The sequence below is a fragment of the Anser brachyrhynchus genome (genome assembly GCF_964034855.1).
Source record: "Anser brachyrhynchus genome assembly, chromosome: 14".
In the NCBI taxonomy this organism is placed as follows: domain Eukaryota; kingdom Metazoa; phylum Chordata; class Aves; order Anseriformes; family Anatidae; genus Anser; species Anser brachyrhynchus.
The window spans coordinates 13638345-13666200 of NC_137709.1; the positions used below are offsets into that span (position 1 = coordinate 13638345).

Here is a 27856-nt window from a genome sequence, read left to right on the forward strand (position 1 = left end):
GGTCTTGGGTTTTGCTACCCGCCGCAAAGCTCCATTAACCAGCGGTTTGATCTCGTGTTAACAAGGGGAAGGAGGCTGGAGAAGGAGCCGCAATTAAGGGAGGTGAAAGTTAAAACATCAAGGGAAGTTTTTAATTGAAGAGCAGCCCTGCAGGGAAACGCAAAGGAGAGTTTGGCAGTTTTGCGGATGGTGATAACGTCACACTTCTTGGAGAAAGGCGAGGAAAGAAAGAGAGCTGGGGTGGTCAGGAGCTTTGAAGAAGTAGGACGTGCACAAAAAGGAGAGGGAAGGGAGAAAGCGCTGCTGCGTGCTGCTGCTAGCTCTCCGTCACGCCTGCTCCCGTGATGGCCCTGGCCTTGTAGAGGAGCCGCTGTGCCCTGCTGGGTGCATGCAGCTCCCCAGGCTCCAGGAAAGTTTGCGCTATTTCTTTTAACTCAGTCTGTTAAAAACAAAATGCAGTTCTGTATTAACCATTGCACTCTCTGCGTCCTTATGGAAACAGTCCCCAGAGCTCCTTCCTTTGCAAACCAGGCCATTCGGTATTTTGCCATTGATGGATTTTGGTGAGCTCAGATGGTGTTGGCAAGGTTTCACCCTGCACAGCCCCTGGCAGGCTCCTGGTGCCTGCTCTCTGCATCCAGGTTCCCTTTGCAGGAGACGTGCCCTTCGCAGAACGGGCTTTCCCATGAACTCGGACCTGTCCCAGGCTGTTCTCCCACTGAGCTATCAATGTGAAATTTCCTTTTTGAGGATATAGTCACCAGGGCTCAATGTTTGGTCCTGAGCACGCTGTCCCCATGCTCAGTCGCTTCCATACAGAGCACGGAGCTGGCACGGGCTCGCCAGCAGCACGAGGAGAAAAGCAGCAGGAGGAGTGCAAGGCTCAACGCCAGCTTACTTGGCCCCAGGAACACAAACCCTGCGGTGCGTGACTTCTGGTGCGCGGGTATCGCCTGTGCTGCCGTCGGAGAGCGCTGTGGCTGGGATCGTCCTGGAGGTCCTGGGATTCGCTGAGGTTTCAGCTCAGCCCCAAACTACTGAAGCATGAGCTGCTGTTCTCGTTGGAAAGATGCCTCTCTGGGGGGCACCTCTCAGCTCAGAGGTGGGAACCTTCATGAGCGTTGCTGTGCTCTGACAGCGTAGCGCCCGGAGCTGGGCTCTCGGTGCTATCCCAGGGAATCAGCTTACAGGCAGGATTGTTCATCACAACGAGGCGTTTTCACAAGTCTGACCCCATAACAAGAACCACGAGTGGAGGAACGTGGAGAACACTGGGATGGCAGAAAGCTCTGGGCAGGCTGGGATCTAGACCAGATGCCAGAGGGGCCTTGCAGCAAGTCCCGTGTTTTCCCCTGGAGCCTTTCCTGTGTTCCACGCTCATCGAATCGAGGGAGGAGACCTCCACGTTTGGCCATATCCAACCAGCCTGCTCCGTTCTCCAGTTCTGGCCAGCTTACAAGGTGCTTAGGAACAATCTGCAGCTCGGGAGCTATTAGCAGGTTTTTTTTCAGTGAATTTGGAACAAGGAATGAATTTGAGAAACTTCAGCACTTCTTGGCTGATCCCAGGGAAGAAAAAAAAAAAGAGAGAGAGAACTCGGTGCCTGAACCGTCTGTGATGGGTTAATTACACCAGTGAAGGCTGATGGAAGACAGGAACAGCAATCAGAATCTCTGCCTTATCCCACCTATGCAGTTTTCTCAGATCCACTCACAATTGATGTGGTTGCCAATATCAGACCCTTTCCAGTGTAGGGTGACTCCGAGCCTAAACATCTTCTAATTTACTGCTCCGTCCAGCAGTACTGTGGATTTTTTCGATCCGTGCAAGATGTAATCAGGTGGGAAGTGAAGGACTTTTCTCATCCAAGGTCCTGTTTCTGCATTTGAGGTGACAGCCCTCTCTTGAGGACCCTAAACACTTCAAGATGGGACAGGGTTTTCGCTGTGTGAAACCAGCCCAGAAATAAAGATGTCATACAAAAGAAGAAAGCAAAATCTAAACCCCAGGAGCTGGTGGGAGAGAGAGCTGAGGCACAACGACCATGAGCTGAGAGCCTCGGCGACCTTTGGGGCTGGGGGACAGGAGCCCAGGAGGAGCATCTCTTGCCAGGGGTGAGTTTGCTGAACCAAACCTCCCCGCTGTCCCTTCCCCAGCACTCATTTTCCTCCCCGCTCAAAACTGCAGGTCCCAGAGGGAAGCCTCCTCCCCGGGGACTTCCCACCGCATCCTGCACGCCCCAGGGGGCTGCGCAGCACCCACTGCATGCGGCCTAAACCCCATCCAGAAGCTCACGGTGTTCCCTGCGCAGCAACCACAGTTCAAGCAGAGATGAAAACCCTGCTGGGATCAGCACACCTTTAATTAATGGCAATTCTGCAGAAAATCCTGTCCATTCAAAACGACCCTGTGAAGAATGGAGGCATGCTCTCTGGCTCTGGATTATTTAAATCACATGCACTGGGATTTATTGAGACATCCAGGCTGTGTTTTCTGAGCATTAGGAGCTCTTTCCATTACAAATCCACGGATTTTTATGCATTGGGTAATGGATTTTTGATGGAATTTTGAAACTGGAAAGAAGCCAGGGCCGGGGACTCCTCAGAACATCACAGCTGGCACCTAAAGAAGAAGAAAGGAAAAAAAATGGAGAGGGAAAAACTTAATGAAAATATATATTTGTATAAACAATCAATGAAGATCGCGTTCGCGTGTTAAACAACCACCTTGAAATTGGTCTGTCTCAAAGGACTGAGCAATTGCAGACTACCTTAGCATGAATGATTTATGACATTCATGAACTTGGCAACTGCATCAGTTTTCCTAAACCTGGCAGCAAACACCACCTGCATATTAAGTGAAGATTTATGATTTATAAAACTCACCTCATTATGCAGAGGAACATGAATTGTCTTATGTGTGCAGTCTATAACTCCCAGGACAGATGAAAAGGCAGCTATGACACAATTTATGTGCTCACACTGCTGAAGTTTGTGGGGGAAAAACAGGCGGAATAACTAGGTCTTTGAGTTGGGTGTCTTCAAAGCTGCTCAACGGTGCGGTGGCCAAAATCGCCTGCTTGCTTGGAGGAAAAAAAAAAAAAGCTTTGCAAAGCTTAATGGTGGAGGTCATGTGAATAATCACTGCGCTGAAGGGTGCCCTCCCTCCCGAAAGCACAGGGGTAGGGGGCAGCGGAGGTGCCTCCGTGGAAAGAACGGGCTTGGTGTTGAGCTCAGCGCTTGCATTAATCCCCACCCTTCCCGCTGTCCTTTTTTGATCTTCCTCGCTGCGGGATGAGGGTTCCCAGTTACAAGGAGCAGCTCTGCCACGTCTGTTCGTGTGTCTGCTGTTAGGTGTGGGAGCCACGTCCCCGGGCGAGGACCGAAGCAGAAAATACACGAGCCGAGCATACGGCTGGGTTCTCTCATCTGGGGTGGGGAGCGTTGGAAAGACTTGGAAACGAGCCGGGCTGAGGGGCTGGGAATGAGTGACAGGGTGCGAGGAGCGCACTCCTGATCTACCGTGAGCTCGAGTGAATGGGGTTTGTGTCCCTGTCACCACCCCAGCGTGGGGGGACGCCTCCAGCAGGGCTCCTGTGCCCCAGGCAGGGGTGGCAGTGCTGTCCCCAGGCCCCTGGACTCCTGCCCATGGCATGTCCCCCCTGTCCCCTGCAACACAGCGGGGCCGCCTCATGCAGATACATTTAAGCCAGCCCCTGCGTCCCCGCTGGCTCCAACTCCTTTTGAACGAAGGGATGTGACTGAGGAAGGCCGGCCCCGGAGCCATGCTGTGTGTTGCTAATTACACCCGAGGGCTCTGGCTTCTCTGGGAGGGGAAACACATGTGCTTTGGGTTCGTAATTGGTGCAAGGCTACTTAAAACAATTTAAGCTGCCCCCATGCCCAGCTGGGTTGCTTCTGCTCACCCTGTGCTGCTGCTGTCTGTGCAGGGAACTGGCTGGGGAGCTGAGCTGGACAAGGCAGCCTGGCGAAACGCAAAGGGGCAGGGAGCCCTCCTGCCACGCAGGCCTCCGTGTGGCCCCGCAGCCTGCCAGCACTGGCAAGCAGGTGGTTGTGGGGCTGGCACCGAGCCCTGAGGGTTACAAAGCCCGCAGGCAGCGCGGCTGTGACGAGGCTGGAGTGGTGGCAAGCTGCTGGGCGCTGCTGCAGCGGGGCCGTGGCACTCTCCCAGCTCGCTGTCCCTCGCCCTCGATGTCAGGGTGGGGACTTCTCCCCAGCGGCTCCTCTGGCCCTTTATAAACTCCTGTTAAGGAAAGCATCTCCACCGCCTGTTCGGAGAGCACCAGCTCTAGGGACAGCCCGGCTGGCAGCGGTGCCTCGGGGCTTCCTGGGATGGAGGCACCTGAGGGTTTGCTGCCAGGAGGGGGCTGCAATGGGGCCGTCCCCATCGGCGTGCCGGGGAGGAGAGCTCCTGCCCCCAGGTGAGCAGGGCTGGGGGAACTCCCTGAGATGGAGGTCTCAGAAATATCCTCCTTGGGAACAAAGGGGTTGGGGGGCAGTGGGGAGGTGGGGCTGGGCGAGGCAGGCGAGGGGATGGGGCTGGAGGCTGCCTGGGTTCGTCCTTGTTCTGCTGCTTGGCGTGGGGGACACAATTCACTGTTTATTTTCTGCAGTAAAAACCTGCACTGGAGCTCCTCGAGATATATGTTGGTGCTACTGGAAAGGAGGGAGCCAGGAACGTGAACGGCTTTTTATTTTTTTCCCCTCGCTGTCTTATTGCCAAGGCAGCAGAGAATGAGTGAATTCTGTCGAAGCCCAAATCGGGATTTTTTCTCCTCCAAACGTTACCCGTTTGTTTCACGCCTCTCATGGGTCTGACTTCAAAACGAAATTGTCGTAATGGTGCGCACAAATTGCAGGCTGCACCTGGCCTGCCTGCTCCAGCCAGAGGGTCCCTGTGCCCCCGCCCTGCGCTCGGCCAGCACAAGGCAAGCCGTGAGCGCACGGGGCTGTGCCAGGCCCGGAGTGTTGCAGCTTACGAAGGAGAGGACTTCGCAAGTACGAAATACTTTGTATTTATGAGCTAACACAAGAAACAGTGAGTGCGTATCGGTGGAGCGATCTGTGTTGTTTCCAGAATAAAGAACTGCTTTCTTGAGGCAAGGCGCCGCCCCGGGATTGTGCCGGCTGGGAGCTTTGTGTCCCGCAGGTCGCACCAGGAGCGGGAAGCGATGGGTACGAGCAGGGTAAACTAGGGTGGCTGAGGGGCGGCGTGAGGAACCCGCCCGGAGGGGAGCAGCGTGCTGGGCGGCGGCGGAACGGCTGGTGGCGGTGCCTCGCGGGGGCCCGGAGGGGGAGCAGAGAGCACCGCGGCGGCTCGACGAACAGCAGAGGGCAGGACGGGCAGGGAGCTGCGGGGGGCACGAGGCAGCAGGAGAGGGGACGGCCCCGGTGCCACGCAGGGCGGGGGAGCCCGTCCCGTCCGGCCCCTCAGCCCCGTCCCCTCAGCCCCCGCCCGGCGCACACCGCGCATGCGCGCCCGCCCCCTCGCGGCGCCTCCCGGCGCTCTGCGCATGCGCCCTCCCCCTGACGCAAGGCGGCTGCAATCGCCCCGCGCTTTCTCCTGCCCGACCTTGAGTGCGCGGCCGCCCGCAGGCCCCCGGCTGCCCGCGGCTGTGCCGGCACCGGGAGCGCAACCCGAGGGCCCGCGCCTCGGCTCCGTGCCCGCGGGGCGAGCCGCCGCCTCCGTGCAAGCCCCTTGGTGCCGGCGCGCAGCCGCGGGGAGGGCGCGTGAACCGGAGCGCTTTACGAAAAGCTAACGGGAGGAACAGGCGATCGCCGGGACAGCCCGCGGCGGGGGGTCCTTGCGGCGCGAAGCCCCCCCCGCGAGGCCCACGTGGGTGGAGGCTTCCAGAAGAGCCCGGCCCGGCCCCACTGCCCCCCGCCGCCATGCTCAGCGCCCGCCGCGCCGCCGCCCGCCTGCCTCTGCTGCTGCCCCGCGGCGGGCCCGCCACAGCGCCCCCGGGGCTCGCGCAGGTGCGGGGGGGCGGGGAGGGGGCCGTGAGGGGGCTGGGGGGGAGCTGAAGGGGGGGGCGGGGGGGCCTGAGGGAGGTGGGGGCTGGGGGGCGTGAGGGGGGCTTGAGAAGGAGCTCAAAGGGGGGTTTAGGGGTCTGGGGGGGCCTGAAGGGGCCTGACGGAGGGCGGGAGGCTTTGGGGGGGGAAGCTGGGAGGAGCTGGGGGGGTGAAGGGGCACAGGGGGGGATCTGGGGGGTCTGAGGGAGGTTGGGGGGCCTGGGTTGGGCTGAGGGGGGCTAGGGGGAGCTGAGAGGAGCTGGGGGGGGTGAGGGGCCTAAGTGGGGGCGGAGGGGGGCTGGGGGGCCCCCGCAGAGGGGCTGGGGCAGGCCGAAGGGGACTGCAGGGGGCTGCTGGTGCCGTGCCGGCCGCGATGGAGGCAGGCCCAGGCCGTGTGGGGGCGGCAGGCAGGGGTCGCAAGACGCGCCCCGTTAGCATTGGGCACTCCCCTGGCGCTGGTTCCGTTTGCAGGGAAGCCCAGGGCAGGGTTGCTCAATTCCCCGCTGCCCCGGGACAAAATGGTCGCGGAGGTCGGGCTGGCAACGCAAGGGGACGAAAATGAGTTTAGGGGATGGGGCCTCCCGGTCCGGCAGCTCTTGGTGCTGGGGCCGGCCTGCCCCAGCTGTCGCACCATTGCCTGCGTCTGGCAGGGGCAAGGCCACGAGTCCCGAAGGATCCCCAGAACACTCGTGTGTTGGGGCGCTTTTGTTTGTAACGAGATGCTTTGCTAAAAACACGAGGAGAGAAATGCACGACACTGTCGGAGCTCTCTGAGATGCTGACGTGTGCGTGCAGAGACGCAGCTTGTGCAAAAAAACCCGTAAGAGTTGTCCCAAAACCTTGAGCGCAGATTTTTCAAGCAGAACATCTGAGGCTGACCGCACACAAGGCTTCAGGAACTGGGTTAATGTTTATCTGCTGATCCTCGTCATGGGCTGAAGGTTCAGAGCTAAATTAGTGAACTAATTTTTGTCTGCTTAACTGGTAGCGTATGCATAGACTGCTTTGAGTGAAATTGCTCAGTTCAGGTAATAAATATTGGTATTATGGGGATAGTAGTAGTTTTTTTTGTGACAAACGGAAACTTCCTTAAATTCTTGCTTAGTTTGTCCTCAAGATTTTTTAAAAAAATACAGTGTTGTAGGGCTGTGTTATTTCAGAAATTGTCTTCCTCTGAAAGTCTTGGGCTGAAGATCACTTCCTGTTCAAACTCAACCTTCATGAGAACCTCTTTATTTTATAGACGTTCTGGAATGGCCTCAGTCAGAACGTTCTCAGAGCGGCATCCAGCAGAAAATATGCGTGAGTATTGCCTTGCTTTTTCAGGTCTGGATGTTTGATGTTTATTTCGAACCTTGTGACTCCAGAACTGATTATGGGAGTGGGAGATGGTGAAAAAGAGCAGAGCTAGAACCTATGCCTGTCACTTTCCCAAGGCTGTGTCTTTATCCCTGTAATTTATTTTTTTTATTTCAGGGGAACTTTTAGGATTGTTCTTCCCCCCACTCTCCACCATCAGCAGCATCCACAAAATTCTTGAGATTTGTTTGATTGGAGAGGGAAAGGATGGAAAACTTGTTTTACGCTGGTGTGAAACCAGGGTGACAAGTGGCTCTGTTTCAGTGCAGATAAAGCTTATTTCAAAGAGCTTGTGCGTTTCAATCACTTGTTTGTCATGTTACGGGATGATGAGGAAAGGACAGCAGTTGTATAACTTAGTCAGATGTTCTGTGGGCAGTGGTGGCTGGGGACACGGGGCAGGAAATCTGCCTGTGTTAGGGAAACAGCCCGGCTCTGGTCGGTACAAAGACACGGAGCGGTTGCTCATTTTCGAGATCGCTGCCTGAGGCTGGGTGAACCGGAGTTAGAGCGGCCAAACACCCTGGGGAGTGGGAGGCGATGCCCTGGTCATGAACAGGGCCCTGCTCTGGCTTCAGGGTGCTGCCAGAACGTGGCTTTGTCTAGAAAGCAGAACTACATTTCAGGAGTTCTCACTAGCCTTGAAAGAGGTAACACGCTTCCTAGAAAGAAAGAAGAGGTTTAAGTTTCCCTCATGTCAGAACCACTCCCGTTTTTCAGAATTAACTTCCTGCCCTTCAGGAGCAAACAGATGGTTCTTTCACTCTGCCTCAGAGGACCCTGCATGGGCTTAGCTAGTTTTGTTGTCTCTGTGCATTGTTCACTTCATGCTAAGCAGTGATAAATGAACTGATCCCATTTATTACTAGCATCTTGACCCCAGGAGGATGTCATCAGGCAAGCTGGAGTGCAGAAATCAAAAGTAACCCAAAACAAGTCCAGGAAACTTCATGGGAGGAGGGCTGGGCTTACTTGCAACTCATTCTGTATCTAAATCTTATCGGATGTTGAGAAGATACAGTTGAGATCTTTCTGGTGAAGAGTGGTGTTATGTGTTTAAACAAATACGTGGGGATTTAACTGTAGGCAATCTGATTGAGTTGAGAGCCAGGAGGTTAAATTCCAGTGCAAGAGTCAGAGAGCACCTTTGGGCCCAGAACAGCATGTGGGTTTGCTTCGATGTCTGGTGAAAAATGACTTTGTCCTGCCTTCAGACCAGAAAAATTGTATCTAGGTAGTATCTGCCCTTAGCAGTAATCTGATTTTTCCTGTAATGCTCCTTACAGCTCAGAAGCAATTAAGGGTGCCGTTATCGGAATTGATTTGGGTACAACAAATTCCTGCGTGGCAGTTATGGAAGGAAAACAAGCCAAAGTAAGTCAAAAATAAACTTCAGCCTGCAGTCCCAATCGGTGTTCTTGCAGGCGATGATTTTTGGTGGGGTCCTGTTTTGGCTTTCACATAGGTGCTGGAGAACTCGGAAGGTGCCAGGACGACGCCGTCGGTTGTTGCCTTCACAGCAGATGGTGAGCGCTTGGTGGGAATGCCGGCGAAGCGGCAGGCGGTAACTAATCCGCACAACACCTTCTACGCTACCAAGCGTCTCATCGGGCGGCGCTTCGACGACTCTGAAGTGAAGAAGGACATGTGAGTGGGGGTGGGGAGGGCGATGCCACCTGCAGCAGGAAGAGCCCAAAACCCAGTGCTGCGTAACGCGACCGGTTGTGATTTCAAATGCAAGCCTGGCTTGGGTAGTGAGGGGTCAAGCAGTTACGCCCTCGTGGTTCAAAGTTTTACTGCTTATACTCTGAGGACCACGCTGTATTTTTATTTTAAGGTTTTCAGAGAGGTCATCAAACAGTACACCAATTAGTATTTCTCCTTGAGAGCCTTGCTAATACTGCGCAGAACTCTCAATATCTACCAGACAAGTTGGTTCTTATTCTTGAGAGCTGTTGCTGAATAAGAACAGAATATGTTGGTGCTTCTGGGGCTCACTGGAGCTGAGGCCATTGGAAATTTCAGTATTCTCTGTCAAAAGCCTGCATGTGGTGTTCTGATGATGCTAATTGTAGGGGATCCACGCTGTATATTGGTACAGAAATTCCGAAAGGAGTTGTTCTAGGGTTTTTTGTCTTTTTCTTCCAGTAAGAATGTCCCATTTAAAATTGTCCGCGCCTCCAATGGTGACGCCTGGGTGGAGGCCCACGGGAAACTGTATTCTCCAAGCCAGATTGGTGCCTTTGTGCTAATGAAGATGAAGGAAACTGCAGGTTGGTAGAGTTTGGTCTTTGCCATGCACAAATACGAGCATGACTCATACTGGGCAGCAGTAACTGGCTGCGCTGCAGCAATGCAGACTTCTGTGCTGTGGGAATTCATGTGTAGCAGGCCGTGCTGTGGGGCAGGCTGCGGAAGGGAGTGGTGACGGGCTGTTAGGAAACCTCAGGGAGGATCAGTGCCTGTGTTAACGTGGGATCTCTGGCAAAATATTAGTGCTTTACGTAAAACACACTCAAATGCCAAGTGTGCTGATTTTCAACTGACTTGAATGCACCCTTTTTTCAGAAGGGGGAGCTCCTTTTCCTTGAAAACTGCAGTCCTCGTGCCTCCTAGGCTGCAGCTGAGCACGGGCTTTGGCAGCAGGGTTTTGAGGTGGCTTGGTTCTTACCCATTGACCAGAAGTGTAGTCAGAGAGGGAATTCTCGAGGGACCTGATTAGTCAGCTGCAGGGAAAAGCTGCTTAGTCTGTGGTGACTTTGAATCTTTACTAGGGAGAAATATCCATTGTCCTGGAGATGTTTTTCCTTTTCAATTCCTAATATATAGTTTCTGGAATAATTTATTACAACAAATCAGTGTAGTAGTAAATCAAATAGCTGTCTTTTGCAGCCTGGTTTGAAAAGTATTATGCAATCACTGTGAAGTGTTTGAAGGGCAGGACTGAAGCTTGTGACTGAAGCTTCATGTGAAGATTTTTTTTTCAATGTTAGTTCCTGGACGCTTGCTGAAGTTGCCAAGAGTAAAATAGGAATACTGTTTCAAATGCTTGTAAACATGTAGTGTGTATATGTTATGCTATATACCTTACCTATAAATGTCCTTACCTACAACAGATTGTGTGGTAAGGACAAAAATGATTAAGTGATAAGTACCTTACATGCTGAACACTGCAAAGAAACAGAAAACAACCTCAGTCTTGCACGCTGAGAAGGCTAGTTAAGCTCAGGAATTCTCCCTCACTAATGGCATCCAGTTACTGATTGAAGTGCAGAGGTGTTTTGCCAGAAATCCACAAACTGTTCATGGAAGGACTTGGTTTCTGCGCAGTTCCCTCTGCATCTTCCCAGAAAGCAGCAGCTTCTTGAGCAGGAAGCCGTTCTTCTGTTAGTTCAGGAAAATTATTTCAAATCAAGTGGTAATGAAGTTTGTGGGATTCTTTTTAATGTAAAAATAACTTTTTGTCTCTTTTTTACTCCAGAAAATTACTTGGGACATTCAGCAAAGAATGCTGTGATCACAGTTCCTGCTTATTTCAATGATTCTCAGAGACAGGTATTCACCAAGCTCTAAGATTTTCAGGCTTGTAGGCTGCTTTTAGTTTCTCTCACTTATCAGCACTCTTTTTTTTTCCTCCCACTTAGGCTACAAAAGATGCTGGGCAGATCTCTGGCTTAAATGTTTTGAGGGTGATTAATGAACCAACAGCAGCTGCACTTGCATATGGTCTGGACAAGTCTGAAGACAAAATGTAAGCTCATGTTCATAACATCAACCCCCTTAAATAAGCGTGCTGTAATTTGCTTTGTAAATGCATCTTCTGGGCTGTTTTTTTCCTGAATCACTGGTTGGAATTCTGCCAAAGTAAACTCTCAGGAGTGAATCCATGCTGTGTCATGTCACCCGTACTCCGTGTCAACTATACTTGTTGAAGAAAGTTCACAACTTGCGGCTACAGCTGAAATTGGCGCTGAGCGTTGGTAATGGTATTGCCTGCTGGTAGCAGTGATAGGCGTGGCTCGGGCCAGCTGGGCGAGAGGTGGTCACCAGTGGTGCTAAAGGCTGCCCTAAGAGGGAGGTTGAGGTTTGGTGCCTGGTAATCCACAGTTTGTATCTTTTTCCTGGCTGCATTCAACCTTCTGCCGCTGTCAAGGGTGGTCATAAAAATGCAGGGGGGTTGTTACTGACTTTGTATTTGCGATGGGGATTATAGTGCTGTGAAAGGCTTCCATCTTGTAGGACGTGTTTCATGGTGGTCCTAGTGTCCTTGCCTTTGTCATTAGGTGTCTCTCCTCAAAGAAGAGGAAAGAGCTGCGCTGAGAAGGCTTCCACCTGGACTCAGTGCACTCAAGGAATGTGCACACTGATCTCTTTGTTGTTTTTAAAGAACTTTTGTGGATGGCAGCATGAGTTCTGCACACTTATCTCTTGGGAAGAATGATTTTGAGCCCCAGAACTTTGTCTGGAAAGTAATGTTTTTCTGTCTCTGTTCATGTAGCATTGCAGTCTACGACTTGGGTGGAGGCACTTTTGATATCTCCATTCTGGAAATCCAGAAGGGAGTGTTTGAGGTGAAGTCAACCAATGGTGACACTTTCTTAGGTGGAGAAGATTTTGACCAGGCTTTGCTGCAGTATATTGTTAAAGAGTTCAAGAGAGAGGTAAGGTACCTCATCGAAATTCAACCTCATGTTACGTTGTCTTTTAACCCTGCTTAGCTTCTGTGGAAGGATAAGAATTTTCTTAAATTATTAGGACTTCTTTTGGGATCTGTGGCACAACTGAGATTTAAAAGTATTGAAGATACCTGTTAGCCTGACTTCCAGGTCTTAGATCTATTTTCTCAGGGCAGAATGTTCCTGTCCTGGAAGACAGAATAAACAGCAGGGCTTCTGCTTTTTTTCTTGCAGCGTAGCAGGACTACCTATATGTAGTCTGCTTACTTTTACTAACAAAAATCTGTGGGCCGATTGAATGTGTCAGCACAGATGTACGTGGTGCAGTGTTGGCCGTGGGAGACTGCAATACAATTCCAACTCTGTTCCTTGCCTTAATATTCTGTGATGCAGCAGCTTTTCCCGGCTTTTATCCGTAACTTACTGAATAATCACTTCTAGAGCAGAGAGGGCTAACAGATGGTTTTGAAATGCTAAAGATGTTTGCCAGAAGTTAGAGAGATCAAGAGTTAGAGAGAAGTTCAACAGGCTCTATTCCAACAAACATCTTTTCAGTCAAGAGTGATTAAAAAGGTGAACTGCAGTGATGAAAAGCTCTCCATGGCTAGCTAACAGTCTGCTAACATGTTTTTTGTTGCTTAGACGGGTGTTGACCTGACTAAAGACAACATGGCCCTTCAAAGGGTGAGAGAAGCATCAGAGAAAGCGAAGTGTGAGCTTTCTTCATCTGTGCAGGTAGGTGGCTGGGCTCAAAGGAGAGTATCAAAATGTTTTACTGAACTGTTTTGATTATTTTTGTTTCTAAAACTCTTGAAGTAGCTGCTTTTCTCCTGTGCTGGCAGCTCAAGCTTCTGTTTAATCAAACAGCATCGGTTTAACTGCAAGTTCTCTTTCTCAGGACAGTCTCTCAGTGTCTGTTGAGGAGCAAAATCAGTTGTCAGAAGTGAAGAATAACGGATTCCGCCTTTTGCTTCTGTTCTGACACCATGTTTGCTCATTGTGCAGAGAATGTGACCTTGTTCCCAACTTACATACTATAGAAGCATGATGGGCAATAGGGAATTGAGCTGCAGCTAGTACTTCTGTGTTACAGGAAGTATTTAGGGCTTTGTGGAAGCACCTCCAAAACCTTGTGGTGCTGCTCGCACCGCTGAAACAGCTAATTTGTCTAATAGCAGGGAATAATTTCTAAAAAGAATCTTATTTTCCACCAGAAGGGTTGCTTAAACAATGAGCAGCATATACACCCTTTCCTTTTCACCCGTTTTGTATCTTAGTGTATTCAAGTTTGTCCTTTATTCAGTACTGAATAAGGAGCTGGAGAAGCAGCAAGCTGGGGGTGTAATAGTCTTGCCGAAGTGAAATTAAGGTCAATTATATAGTAATTGAAATGGGGGCTCTGCCAATTTCTAGGTTCTGAATAAACATTTTTTTTTTTGTTGGCCAGTGGGGAGCTCATAGCAAGGAGTTTAGGCCAGTCACAATGGGTGCATAGTTCTGCCAGAGACATAGCAGGCTCTGTTTTAACCGGCTCGAGAGCTGGCAAATGCAGTCTGTTCATACCGGGAAAAACTGAATTCCCCAACTCCTTGGTGGTGAAGGGAAAACAGCTCACTGCTGGCCCTGTCCTCCCTGGTATTTTTGAGCATGCTGTTTACAAAGCAAATGCGCACCGCTAGCCTGTAACATGGGTGTAGTTCTTGTTCTGTGAAGTTAAATCTCTAGAGCTGAAAGCAGTAATGTTTTTGTAGTCCTGATGTCATCATGATTCAGCACTTGAAGGTGATTTCAGCGTAAGACTTGATTTTAAAATCCAGGGTGTGAATTTGTAAGATTGTTCACAAATAACCATGAGAAACAGGGATTGTGGCCCAGGGCACTGGTGAATGTTTGGGTTAAGTAGCAGTGGACTAGTTGTCGGACAAGCTGCTTGCCTTTAGACAAGGGTCATGAGTTAGTTCCTTTGGGTAGCTTACCTTGTATGAAGCCTTAGGTAGTTGTTAGCAAAATCTGGCTGAACATGGGCTTTTGTGTTCTGCTGAGGGAGGGAATTAAGGTTGTAACTTCACAGGTTTCAGCTCTTACTTCCTACCTACGATACTGCTGCTTACAACCACTAGTGAAAAGATGTTTTTATCGTTGTTACTTCCTTCATAACACTGACAAACTGTGTGCATAAGCCACGATCACACGAGCTGTGAAGAGCAAGAGCACTATTTTCCGTGACCACGAAAGACTGCTCAGAGTAACACAGAGTATTAAAATAGTTACTTAACAGTTGTAACCATGAGATGTGTAACAAAATCTTTCTTAGCTCTTGTCTGAAATGTAAAATACGAACACACCTGCTGCCAGGTAGGGACTGGGTTTTGAGTGCACAGGCACGTCGATGTTTTAGAACAGGCAGAACAGAACCTGTAGCTTGGTCTGAAACCTGTGTGGGGCTGCCTTGCTTTCTGTTCATGTTTTTCACACCGTGTCTGTTTTTGTGCTGCAGACTGATATTAACTTGCCATACCTTACTATGGATGCCTCTGGACCAAAGCACCTGAACATGAAGCTGAGCCGCTCGCAGTTTGAGGGCATTGTGGCTGATCTGATCAGGAGGACGGTAGCGCCGTGCCAGAAGGCCATGCAGGATGCCGAAGTCAGCAAGAGTGACATTGGTGAAGTCATCCTTGTCGGTGGCATGACCAGAATGCCGAAGGTATGAGATATGTCCCCCTTACGGACCCGGCTGGCACGGCTACCAGTGCTTGCTGCTGAGGGTGATCTATTACGGAAAAGTTCAGGGTCTGGTCATTTCGAGGCTCCGGCCATCGAAGGCCCCCAGGAGCTGAGCAGACGTGCTAGGTAGTCCTATGAAAGCAGTGGCAAGGGACTCTGCTCTTTCTGCAGCTCAGCTGGGGGTCGTAGCTGAGTCACAGTTTAAAAAGACAAGAGGGAGGTACCAGGATTTGAAAACTCAACCTGATTTTCTGATGCGGACTGAACACAAGCAGTGTTGTTGAGATGTGCAGTGTGGTTTTTTTTTTTTTCATGTGGAATTCAGCGTGTGATAAAGGTCCGCTTCAATGACAGTAACTTCTCGGTAATCTCTGGCACCCACAAGCTATCCTCGCCTGTGCAGGGCACTTGCAGATACCTGTGAAGAAACCTCAGAAGCACAACTGTTTGGTTACCTGCTGCTTGTGTGTGTTTCTCTACTTACTCGAGGTGGTGCTGGCTGTTGTCAGGCATGCTTAATCGCCTCTTCTCAATGCTCATTACCTAACACCTGGTTCTGGTGTTCTGGTGATAAGCACCAAGTAACTTAAAAGCTTGCTCTGCTGACAAGTACAGTCTTGCAGATAAGGTGCTCTCTTCTGGTAATTTACCGTTTTTATTCATAGCAATGAGGACTGTTTAGCTCCCCTGAAGTCAGTGCTGAACATGTATGTGTCTGCTGTCTTCAAGGGTACAGCTTATCCTGTCCTGCAGAGATCAGCAAAATTTCATTCCACAGCATCTGTCGGGCTTGGACAACTTGTTTTGCTGTTACTGCTTGTGATTGACAGGTCCTTGCCAGGATAATATATTGTGCATGGTCCGGCCTGGGGTTTTTAGTTCCTTTTTTTTTTTTCTCTCTCTCCCCTTTCTGAAGTGTTATGTGAGCCCGGGGGCTGCAGGTGATGTTAGTGTGTGCAGAAGGTCACCCAGGCAGCGGAACCAAAGGGACAAGATAAGGAAAAGGTGCTGCTCTGGCCAAAGCTCAAGCGGAATAACTGTGCTAAACCTTCCCAAAGCCCCTACCAGTCCAGTTGGATAGAGGAAAAATGGTGAACTGTCTATGAAGTGATGAATAAAGTGAGGAAAATATTTCTGGAAGTGGGGAAGCCCTTCCTGAAACACTAACTGTCCTTTAAGGGTGGGAGACAGTACATAAATACTCCCCTCACCTTGTTTATGTCCCCTGCTCGTGGCTCTGAGGTTATATAATGCTTCCCTGCTTGCCTGTAGCCAGAGTTAGAGCTCTGGCTCCAACATCAGTGCCCGTATGTTGTGCATAGCACAGAGTTCTCTCGTGTGTTGTTGTTTGCTTCGCCCCTGCTGGGAGGGAGCTTGCTGTCTTTGGAGTGCTCACGTGGCCAGTGCTCCAGGAAACATAAAGTGGGTGGTTAGAAGTAATGGTTCTTTTGTGCTGTAAAATATGCCTCCAGAGGGAAAGACTTGCACTTAATTATATGTTCATGCATAAAGTGCCTTCCTCTGTAGGGAACGCTGCCTGCAGATGTCTCTTGGCTTACACGCGGAGTTGGACGCTTGCTTACAGCGCAGTTTGCCAGGCACACGATGCTCACCTGTGCAGATGTTTGCCTGCTGAGTGCGCTCAGAGAGGCAGGATGCTGTGAACAGGAACCAGGCTTCACACCCTTCTCAGCAGGGGAGAGAAACGGGCTACTGAGCTGCGGCTCTCATTGCGTTCCCTTCTGGGTACTTCAGCAGTAAATCTGTTGCAATCATGAGCACATCATTCCAAAGGGGCAGAGCAGTGAAAAGCTAATAACACAGCTCAAACCGTCTGCTGACATAGCAATCTACCTCTCTGGTGAAACAGCCCATTAAATAAAGAGTTTGAAAACGCTGCCCTTCATACACTTCAATTTTTTTCTTTATTACATGCAAACAAGATGAACTGTCCTGCTCTGGAGACAGAGCGCAGGAAAGGTCAGAAATCCTGTGCTGTCCTTGGCAGCTGTGTTCTGCCCGGTGCTGACGTGTACAAGTTCCAGGGGAGCAGTCCTCGGCTCCTGCTTGATAAACATGGAGCGATCCCTTCTGAATAAGGCTGGGCTATGTGGAAGGACCAATACAGGTGGGGTGCGCAGGTTGATGGGCAGCTGGAGAGTTTGACTGCAAGAAAATCTCCAGAGAAAAGGTTTTCTAGACTGCAGTAAGTGCATGTAACGGAACATGGAATGGTGGATTAGGGAGCAATCACAAGCCTGAGGTTTAGTATTTCTCTCGTGCCACCAGGTTACATGGCAGCAGGACGATAAAGACAAAACCTTTGGCCAGGGCTGGAGCGTTCTTGTGGCTGCAGCGCTGTGCAGCGCTGCTCGCTCTCCATCTGAGCTGTGCTTTTTCCCCATTCAGGTGCAGCAGACTGTGCAGGAATTGTTTGGCCGCGCTCCGAGCAAAGCGGTTAATCCCGATGAAGCTGTGGCAATCGGCGCAGCTATTCAGGGTGGCGTGTTAGCTGGTGACGTTACCGACGTGCTGCTGCTGGATGTGACTCCCCTCTCCTTGGGGATCGAGACCCTGGGAGGAGTCTTCACCAAGCTCATCAACAGGAACACCACCATACCAACCAAGAAGAGCCAGGTACAAATGGACTGTGTCCGGTGGAGGTGTGAGCACCCAAAGCATCCCAGTAGATAGTCTTCTCTCCTCAGCTGGCAAAAAGAAGAAGCTTAGAAGTCAAGGTTTAGTGTCTGCCAATGAGTATCTCTGTTAATTGTTAGTGTGCCCAAAGGAGGAGAATAAAACTGAGTCACCGTGTGCCAAGATATCCTGGGGTGTCTGTGGCCTGCTCAGGATTGCAGCGTGCGTGTGCCATGATGTAACTGTCAACGCATCATCCTGAAGGATCGTGTGGAGACCTGTCACTGAGCACCGCGCCCATCTGAAACCTCCTTTCTTCATCTGTGTGCCTTGGAAACTTTTTTTTCAGATGGTTTTCTTGTACTGTGGGCCACTAGCAGACTTGGGTGTGATCCTTTCTCTCACTTTGCCTTGGCTGGCTCTCCTGGTGTGTGCTCCTACTGATAACGCTTGTTCTCTCTGGTGTGGGGCTGGGACGGGAGTCTTGTCGCTTCAGGAGGAAGCGTTCTGGTAATGTGGCTGCCTGCCAGCAACCGGAGCCTGCTGCTGGCATGGCCTTGCCAGCTTTTGTGTGCTCAAATGCATATAAGATGAGATGCCAGTGAACTTGGCTGTGGCTGGTCGTGGTGCTTCGTTGTTTAGTCAGAGCTTTTTAAAGGAGCAGGAACGCATGAGCAGGAAGCCGTTCATGTGGTGCAGTTTGCTAGCCATCCGCTAACTGTGTGTGTTTTCCACAGGTGTTTTCTACAGCTGCAGATGGGCAGACTCAAGTGGAGATTAAAGTATGCCAGGGGGAGAGGGAGATGGCGAGTGACAACAAACTTCTTGGCCAGTTCACACTGGTAGGTTGGCTGCTTGGTATTCCTGACCTTAATCTTGACCTTCTTTGAGAAGTTCAAAGCCTTCTCCATGTCAGGCGAACCCTGAAGGCAGCGTTGGGGGTGAGTTGTCTTACAGAAGATATTTCACCCTATTTGTAACTTAAAGAAAAGAAAAAAACAGTCCCTAAAGTTAAAGCCTGATGCTGGGACAGCTTTTCAGTGGCAGGGGACCAGCTAGTGTTTAAATTGAGCTCAGTTTCCCAGCAGCGTTAGGTGATCCTAATGATGTAGCTTTAGGGCTAGGCGCAGTCACCTAGCAGAGCCTTCTCCAGTTCTGGGCACGAAGAGCTGGAAGATCTCTGTAGTACCAGATGTGCACAGCAGGTAATCTGGATGTTGGCCTTTCCTCCCGTTACAAAGACAAGACTTAGAGCAGGCTCCAAGCTCGTTGCAGTCCCTATAGAGCAGTCACTTTCCAGCCTGCTACCACTTTTCTGCAAGCACGTGTGGATCTGCCCAGCTTACTGGAGGACAGTTCGGCACTCGGTGTGTGCGGCATGTGGCTGACTGTGGCTCCACGCACAGAATTGGTTTGCCCAGGTATCAGTCAGTGTCAGCAAAGTTTGGCAGTTAGAGCTTTGGATCTTGCTGTTGCTAAGAAGTTCCTAAGGTAGGAATCCGTATGCTGTTAAATCTGTTAAGATACTGTTAATTCTCCACGTGGTGCCAACGGGCATTTTGAGGGCTCAGCTCTCAGGCTTAGTTACCAGTCGATTTAACTGGCAGATCACCAAGATGAGGTGCCCGACGTTGGAGCCTTGCACCCTGAGCTAATGGCTGAGCTCTTCTCCTTCTCAGGTTGGGATTCCTCCGGCACCACGCGGGGTGCCCCAAATCGAGGTCACTTTTGACATTGATGCCAACGGTATCGTTCATGTGTCAGCCAAGGACAAAGGCACCGGGCGTGAACAGCAAAGTAAGTGCTCCGGGGTGCTGCATAGGGATGGGAAAGAAAGGTGTGGAGCAGGGTTCTGTGCCCTGAAGGGACAGAAATTGGGGACTGGGAATCCTGCACTTTGTCCCTGTGCTGTGCTCCTGGGCACGCTGCTCCTCGTGGAGTGCTCTCTGCCACCACACAGAGGTGGCTGAGGCCGCTTGCGTGGAGGTGCCAGCTTTTAAAGGAGAAATCAAACTGGGGAGACCCCTGTAAAATCCGAGGCTGAGTACACCGGCCTTGTGCTGCCACCCTGTTTTGCTTCTGATCTTTGGCAAAGATCTTGAAATTCAGGCATATTGAAGCTGCAGGTGTTTTGAGAAAGCACTTGATTCGCTTTCCTTCGTTTAGGCTGCAAACATTTCTAAATGGCAGGGGGCTCGGGGACTTCAAGCTGCCAGTACGTTGCGCTCTGTGCAATGAAATGTTAGGCCCGGGGTTCTGGGGTAATTAACGGCGTGGTTGACTCTTTCTAAAGCCCTGTTGTGGGCTTAGAAAATTAATTTGAAGCATTTGTAGATTCCCCTGGTACAAATAGATCTCTTTTGTGCCTGTGACTTGAAGGCTCTATACTGCCCTTCAGTCATGGCTTGGAGGGAATGACTAGGGCAATCGGATGCATGCTCCAGTTAAGAAAAATACTGTTAACTCTACTGGCAACTTGAAGGTACGTGGTGTTCTTAATCATGCTGCCTGGGTTTTGGCAGAAACTTGATTCCAAAAGCACACTGCATGTTACTTTGATTTCTTTGTAGATTTTTTTTCTGTGGCAGCCTTCTAGCTCGGAATAAATAGGCAACCGGATAATAGGCAGCTAGAATTTAAGTTGCCTGTCTGTCTGCAAATACGGTCCTAACTAGAAAGCTGAGCTCCTCATCCCACAGCTGCATCCAAAGGACGTGTGTGTGCCTTTGTTTAGGGTTTTGTACCACTGGCAAACACTGTATAAAACTTTGGGGCCAGTTATACCTGTTTTTTTGACTTTGCAATATCCAGTCCACCCAACCAAATTATGCTTTTCTGCAGAACTTGGTTTATGTCTAGACTATATGTTTTGGCTTTTTGACACAAATAGAGAAAAATAGGGGACCTTTAGGAGCCCGCCTACGGAATCGTGCTGTGCTTGCTTATCAAGGGCAGCATGATAAGCTGGGTAGGGAATACTGTTACTGCGCTACCAGCCTGAACGTCTGGCCAGTAGTGAAAGGAATCTCTGTGTCCTGATAAAAAGGGTTCAGTGGTGGTGGGGGGATTTGTATTGTTATTCTGGGTTTTTATTTTTTAATCTACCCCCTTTTGGTTTGGGGGCTTTTTGTGCATGTTTGCTTTCCAGAAGGAGTAACTGAAGAACAAGGTGATTACAAAGAAATAGGCAGGAAGTGTCTGGCAGAGCTGGGGAGGAGGGAAGGAGGGATCTAAGATGTCAGGCTTTTATCTTGCCAACTGCATCGATTCCCCTTCAAGGCTGGTTGTCTTGGTACTGCCCACGAGGCCTGCACAGGTGCAGAGTCCCTGAGCAAGGCTGCTGCTGTGGAGAGGGTTTGGGAAATGAGTCTCCTTTCCTCAAAGAGGAGGGCACATTCTTTATTAATGTTAATTCTCTAATGCAGTTGTTATCCAGTCTTCTGGTGGCCTTAGCAAAGACGAAATTGAGAACATGGTGAAGAACGCAGAGAAATATGCAGAGGAAGACAGGCGAAGAAAGGTAACGTGACTGCTGCAGCACCTCACAGCTTGCAGCGTGCCTGCTGGGTACTGCCGTCGTGTGCCGTTAACCGTGCTGACCTTGAAGGAGCTGGAGGTTCTGATCCCCACAGTCCTGAGCCGTGGGCTCGTGCAGTTACCTGGATATCTGCTTGCTTCCCTGTATCCAGTTCAGACTCCGCAGTCGCAAGGAAGGTTGGGCTGGGTAACTGGCCCTGTGCGATCAGTAACTTAATTCCTCCCTGGAGAGTTACTGGGGCTTGGAGGCAGCAGTAGGCAAACTCACCTGCCTGCTACTCATGACTGACAGCTTTGCAACTGCAGCTAGTGCTTTCTGTCACCAGTGCTCTTTGCTGTTGAGCTGCCCGTTATCCTGGCTGTTTATCTGAAGGTGGCCTGCTGCAGCCAGGTTCTCACAGTGGGGGCGTTCCATTTAATTGCGGGCAGTACAGGGGATATGCACTCTACTTATGAGTATCTTTTAAAGCTGAATTTATAGAGCCTGCTAAGCAAAGCTGCACCACGTCCTCTTCCTAAGTGGGAAGCTGCTTTCTGTAGTCCTTTACAATCTCACTGCCTAGCACCTTGAACGCGCAGTACTTGCCCTCAGCGCAGGTGAGGCTGTCAGGAGGTGTTTGAAAGCCTCGCTGACTTTGTCAGAAAGGTCTGATGCTGGCCATGGTTGAGCGGCTGAACCTGTGATACTCACAGGGTTAATGGTTGGAACTAATTGGTTTAATGAGGGTAGAACTAATTAATGACACTACTAAATATGGAGCATTGATTTTTAAAGCAGACACGAGGAAGGCCTGCTCAGGGATATGACACCAGCATATGTTCACTGATGGCTGAAGCCACACACTGCATTTACCTGCTGTGTGTTCCCCTAGTCTGTATAAACCTGTCTCAGCTGTTCATGCAGCCCCTACTCATGGTAGTGAAGGGATCCGAAGAGGACTAAAGGAAAAAATGCATGGAATAAATTCACATGAGCAGCCTCTCTGTGCTGTAGGAGCTCTAGATCCACAAAAGATTGGCTTAACCTGCAGGTTAGGTGTGGAACACTTAGAGACTTTGGTCTGGAAGCCCCACTGTTTAAATAACTGCATCATTGCCAGGGAGCGTAAGTGGTGGCACAGCACTTGAAGAGACTGCTGAAGTTTCCTGTTGCTGTGCTTTGACTTTGTACCTTAAATCATGGAGGGAGTAAGTTCCTCCCTGTTACAGTCAAAGTGGCATTCATCTCTGCCCAGTGAACTACCGCATGGAGGTTGCTTTCTTAACTAGCACTTCTGTCTCTTTATAAGACTTGCATAATTTGATTGTAAAAGCTCCCCTGTTACACCTTGCTGATTGTGGTTTTACCACCATGGAAGTAATGATAAGTGCATAGACAGATAGCGCGCTGCTGGACTTAACATCCTACTGTCAACTCTGACATCCCACAAAAAGTACAGACGCAGCATAGAAACTAAATAATTTATCATCTGCTTTCCTCCCTGAGTCTCCTGAGCATATTATCACACCTTTGCTCATGTCTTCGAGATGGAGAGGGCTGGGTGTCCCAGATGAAATAGTTTATGCTGACAGTGGGACGGAATTATGTCTGAGAACTACCACGCTTCTGTCCTTAGAGCCTGCTCAGTCATCTGTTGGTTGTCCTTGCAGCACTAACATTAGGAATTCATACTTCCTACCTAGCACAGTGCTTATTTCCATTGTTGAGTTGTTACACGTACTGCTAATAAGGAAACATCAGTAAAACGACCCAACATTTGAGTTGTCTCTAGTGCCCTCGTTGCTGAAGAAGCCTAAGAGTATTCTTGGAAAGCTCTGCAGCTTCCTCAAGGAGCAGAACATAGAGCTGTGCAGTCTCTGCACTGGCTTGCTTTTTCAGCCTGCCAGTAGTAGTGCTTCGTTGGTTGCTTCTGTTTCGGTGGGTGTCAGAGGAAGGGCTGTCTCATGTAGGCTGCCTGTTCGGGCTTCGGTGCCAGAATACCCCTAGAAAGGGTTGGCTTGCGTTTCCTTTTTCCATCTTGCCATTAAGAAGGATCCTGGCTGGGAGCTGGAATGGAGTTTGGGGAAAGAAACGTTAGCTGCTAGCTCGCATGTAACGCAGCTCGTAGCACCAGCGCCGTGCGCAGTAGGCACTGATGGGCTCTCTTCCCCAGGAACGCGTGGAAGCTGTCAACATGGCCGAGGGCATCATCCACGACACGGAGTCTAAGATGGAGGAGTTCAAGGATCAGCTGCCGGCAGATGAGGTAGGTGACACCCGATCCCGTACGGTAAAGGAGGTGAGGTTCTCTGCCGTATCTCTGCTCGAACTCCCGCTTACCTCCTAGCTGGCTCTGGGCGGCGGCACCAGCTCGGTGTTGCCGTTCTGTGTAAGGGTGGCGCAGTCATCGACTCGTCTGGGTTTTGCACTTGGGTGAGATGAGCATGGGAAGGTAGAAGAGCATACTTAGGAGGGCATGGTTTGAGTAAAAGCAAATATCCTATTTCAAAGTGCGAGTTGGGTGTCAGTGAAGATCTAGGAGCCTGGGAAGCTGTTAATGAGAGGTTTCTGCATGAGTTGTGTCCTTGGCCTGGCCTTGCAGCGATTTGATAAGAACTGGACTGTGTCCTGCATGAGAGGAGAGTTTCTCTCAAAAGCTCGAGATTACAAGCAGCGCCTGCCCCGCGTTAGCAGAGGGACAAGGGAAAGCTGCTGTGCAGTCCTGGCAGTCTCGGTGGCGTGAACATAGCATCTGAGAACTTGGAGGCGATGGAAATGATGGTATCCACTTAGCTCCAATTTGTCTTCTATCTTTGGAGTGAAGTGGATAGTTAGTGTCAAAGGAGTGCTTTTCATGCCTTTCTAAGTGATGGTTTAATTTCAACATTATGAATTTCAAAAGCCAAGTTTAAAACAGATTGCACAATCTTCAACTTAACAACTCTTGGGAATGGGATAAAAGGGGCTCTGTGAGGCGTTTGAGGGAACAAGATGTTGGTTTGTTGGTAAGGAGCCTCTGATCACTTTTTAAATTCAGTCTTTCAGCTCAGGTCCTCTGTGTTTGGGATTATGATTGCTGGAGTTCACTCTCGCAGGAGCAGAGCCTGTATCTCTGTTCTCTGCGAGGACTGTTTCCTGTGATGTTTTTTGGGGGAATACCAAGGGAAAGAGGGGTAGCAGTGCCTGGAAGAAGCCCTGTGTGGTCTGGGTGGAGCTGGGAGCCTGGCACAGAAGGCCTCGATTGCCTTCCCCATCCCACGGGTCTAAATGAGGAGAACTCTGCCCACGTTTTCCCTGCGAATGCTGCTGAGCAAGCGCTGCCGGCACAGCTGTCCCCCAGTAACCTCCCTTCTCCAGGCCTGCCTCGCCAGCAGCCTGCCAGCCTGACAGAGAAATGCCAGACTGTGTGGAGGGTTTGACAGATGGCTACAGGGGCTGGGATGAGATCGTACTGCTTTTGTTTGCCTCTCTGCTCCTCCCACGTGCAACAAAGGGATTAAACAGGGTTGTGAGCAGCATTACTCGTTGGCTTCCTGACAGTGCCTTAAATATAGATGAAAACCAGCTTTCTTTTCCGTTTACCCTGCTCCCGGGGTGACTGGCTGGCTGGTGAGGTGTGCCAGGGAGAGCAGCTCTCCTCCTTGGCGGGCTGTTCAGTCTCTGCAGTGCTTTCTGTCCTTGGCGCCTCTGCTGAGACTGCAAACGAGGGGACCGCTTAACGCCAACTGCGGTGCGTTTAGTGAGGTGGACACATGCCCGCTGGGAACCGAGCGCAGTCCCAGTCCCTGCACACCATATGGCTCAATTTGAGACTCTAACTTCACAGCTTCTGGCAAAAACCTGTAGTTTTGCTGTGGCCACTAGGTGGGTGAGATGACAGGAATGAGATTTTTTTCAGTGAACGAGTGCAGTTGCATCACGTTTGTCTGTGTGTTCTTTGCAGTGCAACAAATTGAAGGAAGAAATTGCTAAAATGAGGGAACTTCTGGCTCGTAAAGACACCGAAACGGGAGAAAACATCAGGCAGGCAGCAACCAGCCTGCAGCAGGCTTCCCTGAAACTCTTTGAAATGGCATACAAGAAGGTAGGTTCATGGTCACTTATATTTTATAGCTCTCAGGTGGGGAGGGGGGAGTTGGGCCACCAAACATTTAGGCACAAGCTGTGCTGGAGGCGGTGCTGAGTCTCGGCACAGCTCCCTTTGGCTGACAGCTTGCCAGAGGGGCAGCTGTAGAAAGTCAGAGTTGAAGGCCTGTAATCCTGGCTGCCCTGCTGTAGGTAGGCTGCCTCCCAGAATGTCACATTTCTGCACAGTGTTGTATGGAAAAGTGCTGGCAGCTGTTAATAAGCACATGTGGATGGGGCTTTCCTGTATGTCTGCAGGTTATCTAAAGTAATGTCTGGAATAACTTGAAGATGATTCTGTAACAGGCTTCCTCTTCAGCCTGCCTAAAATCGCAGTAGTCAGGCCGGAGGGATTTTTTTGCCAATCTTCCCGGTGAGAGGCCTGCCTGTTTCTGCCTTTTTTGGCAGACGGGTGCTCACCCTGCCCAGGGGACGTGTGCGGGGATGGAAATGGCACACCCCGCCCAGGTAACCTTGGTGGTGCTAAGCTGCCCTTCTTGGGGAAAGCTGCTTTCTGATGTCAAACTGACAATGTTCAGTGCTGCAATGTAAGCTCGTTATGTCCACTGGGAACGAGTAAGTAATGGGAAGATAATTTCCTTCCTCCTAGTAGCAGTCATGCGGAGACAAAGATTGCTTCCACTCTTCAGCGGACAATTACCCTTTTCTCTGGAGAAGGGTTTCTTCAGTCTAGAAGTAACCTAAACAGCTAGTTAAGGGGAAAAATAACATGTCTGGGGAGAAGCATGTTGTTGTTGCTGCCACTAAGAAGCTCTCTCTTTCACAGATGGCCTCGGAACGAGAGGGTTCTGGAAGTCCAGGAGATCAGAAGGAAGAGAAGCAATAAGAAGTCTCGGCCTTGCCTTGACTAGAGTACAAAGAGGAGGTGGATGTTCTTGATGCTTGGGAGAGAAGGCACCTTCCTGAGCAGAAACGGGCAGAATTCAGACTTACTGTGTTTTTGCAGTATTCTATATATAAAATTCTTTAATGTATAAACTTAGTGATGTGTCTGCTAGATAAATTGTCACATGATGAAAGTTAATTCATGCAAGACAAAGTTCTAAGTGTTTGGCCCTGCGGTATTCAACTGAGGCACCTGAGGACTTGCTGATCATTTGTTTCTGATACTTGACACTGTGGTGTACTAAATCTGGTACCGGAGTTTGGAAACCATGTTAGTAAATCGAAAGGTGGAGATGGAGGTTCTGGTGGAAGCAGGCGGAGAGTAACGCCTGTTTGGATCCTCCGCGTGGATCTGAGCACTTGTGAACAGGTCCTGAGGCCTGTGAACAGCACTGTCAAGGCTGGTTACGTTGCTAGAGAACATTCAGATCTGCAGCTAGTGCCCTTGTTCTGGAGGAGGTGGGTTCTTCAAATTTAGCTGTAACATTTCTTACAAAAGAGGCTACACGGAAGCTGCATACTTTACTTGTCTGAGCCTTCTGCTCCATCCTGTGTCTGTTCTCTGCTTATGGCAAAACAATTTCCTGGATAATAAAAATGGATCCATTCTGGATTTTTTTAAATAAAAGCAGAAAAGTGTCCAACCTGGAGTTCTTGGTATCGTGGCCTTTGTTGGAGAAGGGGAGGCTGACTGTGAGAGCTCCTGTGAAGGAACAGCCAGCTGTGTAGCAGCACTGGGTTTCTGGAATTTGTGCTTGATCCACGTGCAAAAAGAATGCACCTGGTGTCAGATTAGGGTCCGTTGCCCCTAATCCCCCAGAGATGCCTGGAAGTGCTGCTGTGATCTGCAAGAGCTTGTCCAGGGGGACTTCACCTTCAGGCGCTTCGTGCTTGGGCTCAGTCCCCTGAAGCAGCAGCCTGTGGACTGGGAACAGCAGCTGCCTGCTGCTGCTTGTAGCAACCCGGCCTTCCCCTGTGCTGTGCAGTACCCACCCCCTTGCCCCGGCACGCCGTCACCTCTCTTAATCGTTGCTCCTTCTCCTCTGGTGCTGTGGGTGCAGTCTTCTGCAAGGAAAGCGAATGTTACAGCTGCCTTGACCTGACAGCGCAGATAGGTAGCAGAGAGGAAGAGGTTTACTTTTCCTCACAGTGGGCACTTTCCCTGTTAGGATGGCTGTGAGGCCCGAAGCCCTAGCCCTTCCTTTTCTTTGCACTCGTGGGCGGGTGGGGGACTGAGAGCGGCGGCTTCAGCCACCGACATCTCCCCAGCGAGAAAACCCAGAGGCAGCTTCTACTTGAAAATGAACGGAGACTTGACCTGGGCCATTGAAGCTTTTTCCTGTTGCCACATTAAAGAGCGGTGAGCAACCTACCTGTGAAGTCAAAGGGAACCTGGAGCACTTCTGTCCAGACAGAAAAGGTGCTGAAGAAGAAGCCTGGCACAGCCATGGGAAGAGATAAGAGGCAAAGCTCTGCATGGTCAGGCTGCGGGGAGTGTGGTGTGAGGAAAGCAGGCTGAGGGGGTGTGTGTGCGTGCTGCCGTTTGTGCCACCTGGGTGTGCAGATGTGTGTGTGTGGAGCGGTGGCTTCGTTCTGTCACGGCATAGCCTCAGCCCTGTCTTTTGTGGGGGCTGTGGTAACAGCAGGGAGCATGTGGCTGCGTTGGGAGAACGGATCTTACATGGCCAGGCCGCGGGTAGCTCCTGCCCTCCTGGATTGCCTCGTGCTGCCTCGTGCCGCGAGCCGTCCCCTGTTTGGTTACAGCCTGGAAACCAAGAGGCACCGTTGGGCAGAGCGCGCTGGGATACTTCGGGCGCTGAAAACAAACAGCTTTGGGCGAAATGGTTCAAAAATGACCCGCACAGGGGGGTTGTGCG

At 50.6% G+C, this 27856-nt stretch overlaps 1 protein-coding gene across 1 annotated transcript; it reads left to right on the forward strand.

Moving 5' to 3' along the window:
• The first annotated feature begins 5532 nt into the window (after nucleotides 1-5532).
• HSPA9 (heat shock protein family A (Hsp70) member 9) lies at nucleotides 5533-26629 on the forward strand. The gene is made up of 17 exons (XM_080555866.1): nucleotides 5533-5996; nucleotides 7276-7334; nucleotides 8678-8765; nucleotides 8857-9038; nucleotides 9540-9664; nucleotides 10873-10946; nucleotides 11036-11142; nucleotides 11890-12052; nucleotides 12710-12802; nucleotides 14565-14774; nucleotides 17204-17431; nucleotides 18169-18273; nucleotides 19111-19228; nucleotides 20857-20951; nucleotides 23122-23214; nucleotides 24892-25032; nucleotides 25861-26629. Exons 1-17 carry the CDS (start codon nucleotides 5910-5912, stop codon nucleotides 25918-25920), a joined length of 2028 nt encoding a protein of 675 aa, XP_080411992.1. The 5' UTR covers nucleotides 5533-5909; the 3' UTR covers nucleotides 25921-26629.
• The last annotated feature ends 1227 nt before the right edge of the window (nucleotides 26630-27856 follow it).

Bases quoted from the DNA above. Each gene is read 5' to 3' on its own strand.
- HSPA9 (XM_080555866.1), top strand. From the start codon at position 5,910: ATGCTCAGCGCCCGCCGCGCCGCCGCCCGCCTGCCTCTGCTGCTGCCC. The intron at 7,335-8,677 runs GTGAGTATTGCC...TGCTCCTTACAG, and splicing joins GCATCCAGCAGAAAATATGC to CTCAGAAGCAATTAAGGGTG. The intron at 20,952-23,121 runs GTAACGTGACTG...TCTCTTCCCCAG, and splicing joins AGGAAGACAGGCGAAGAAAG to GAACGCGTGGAAGCTGTCAA.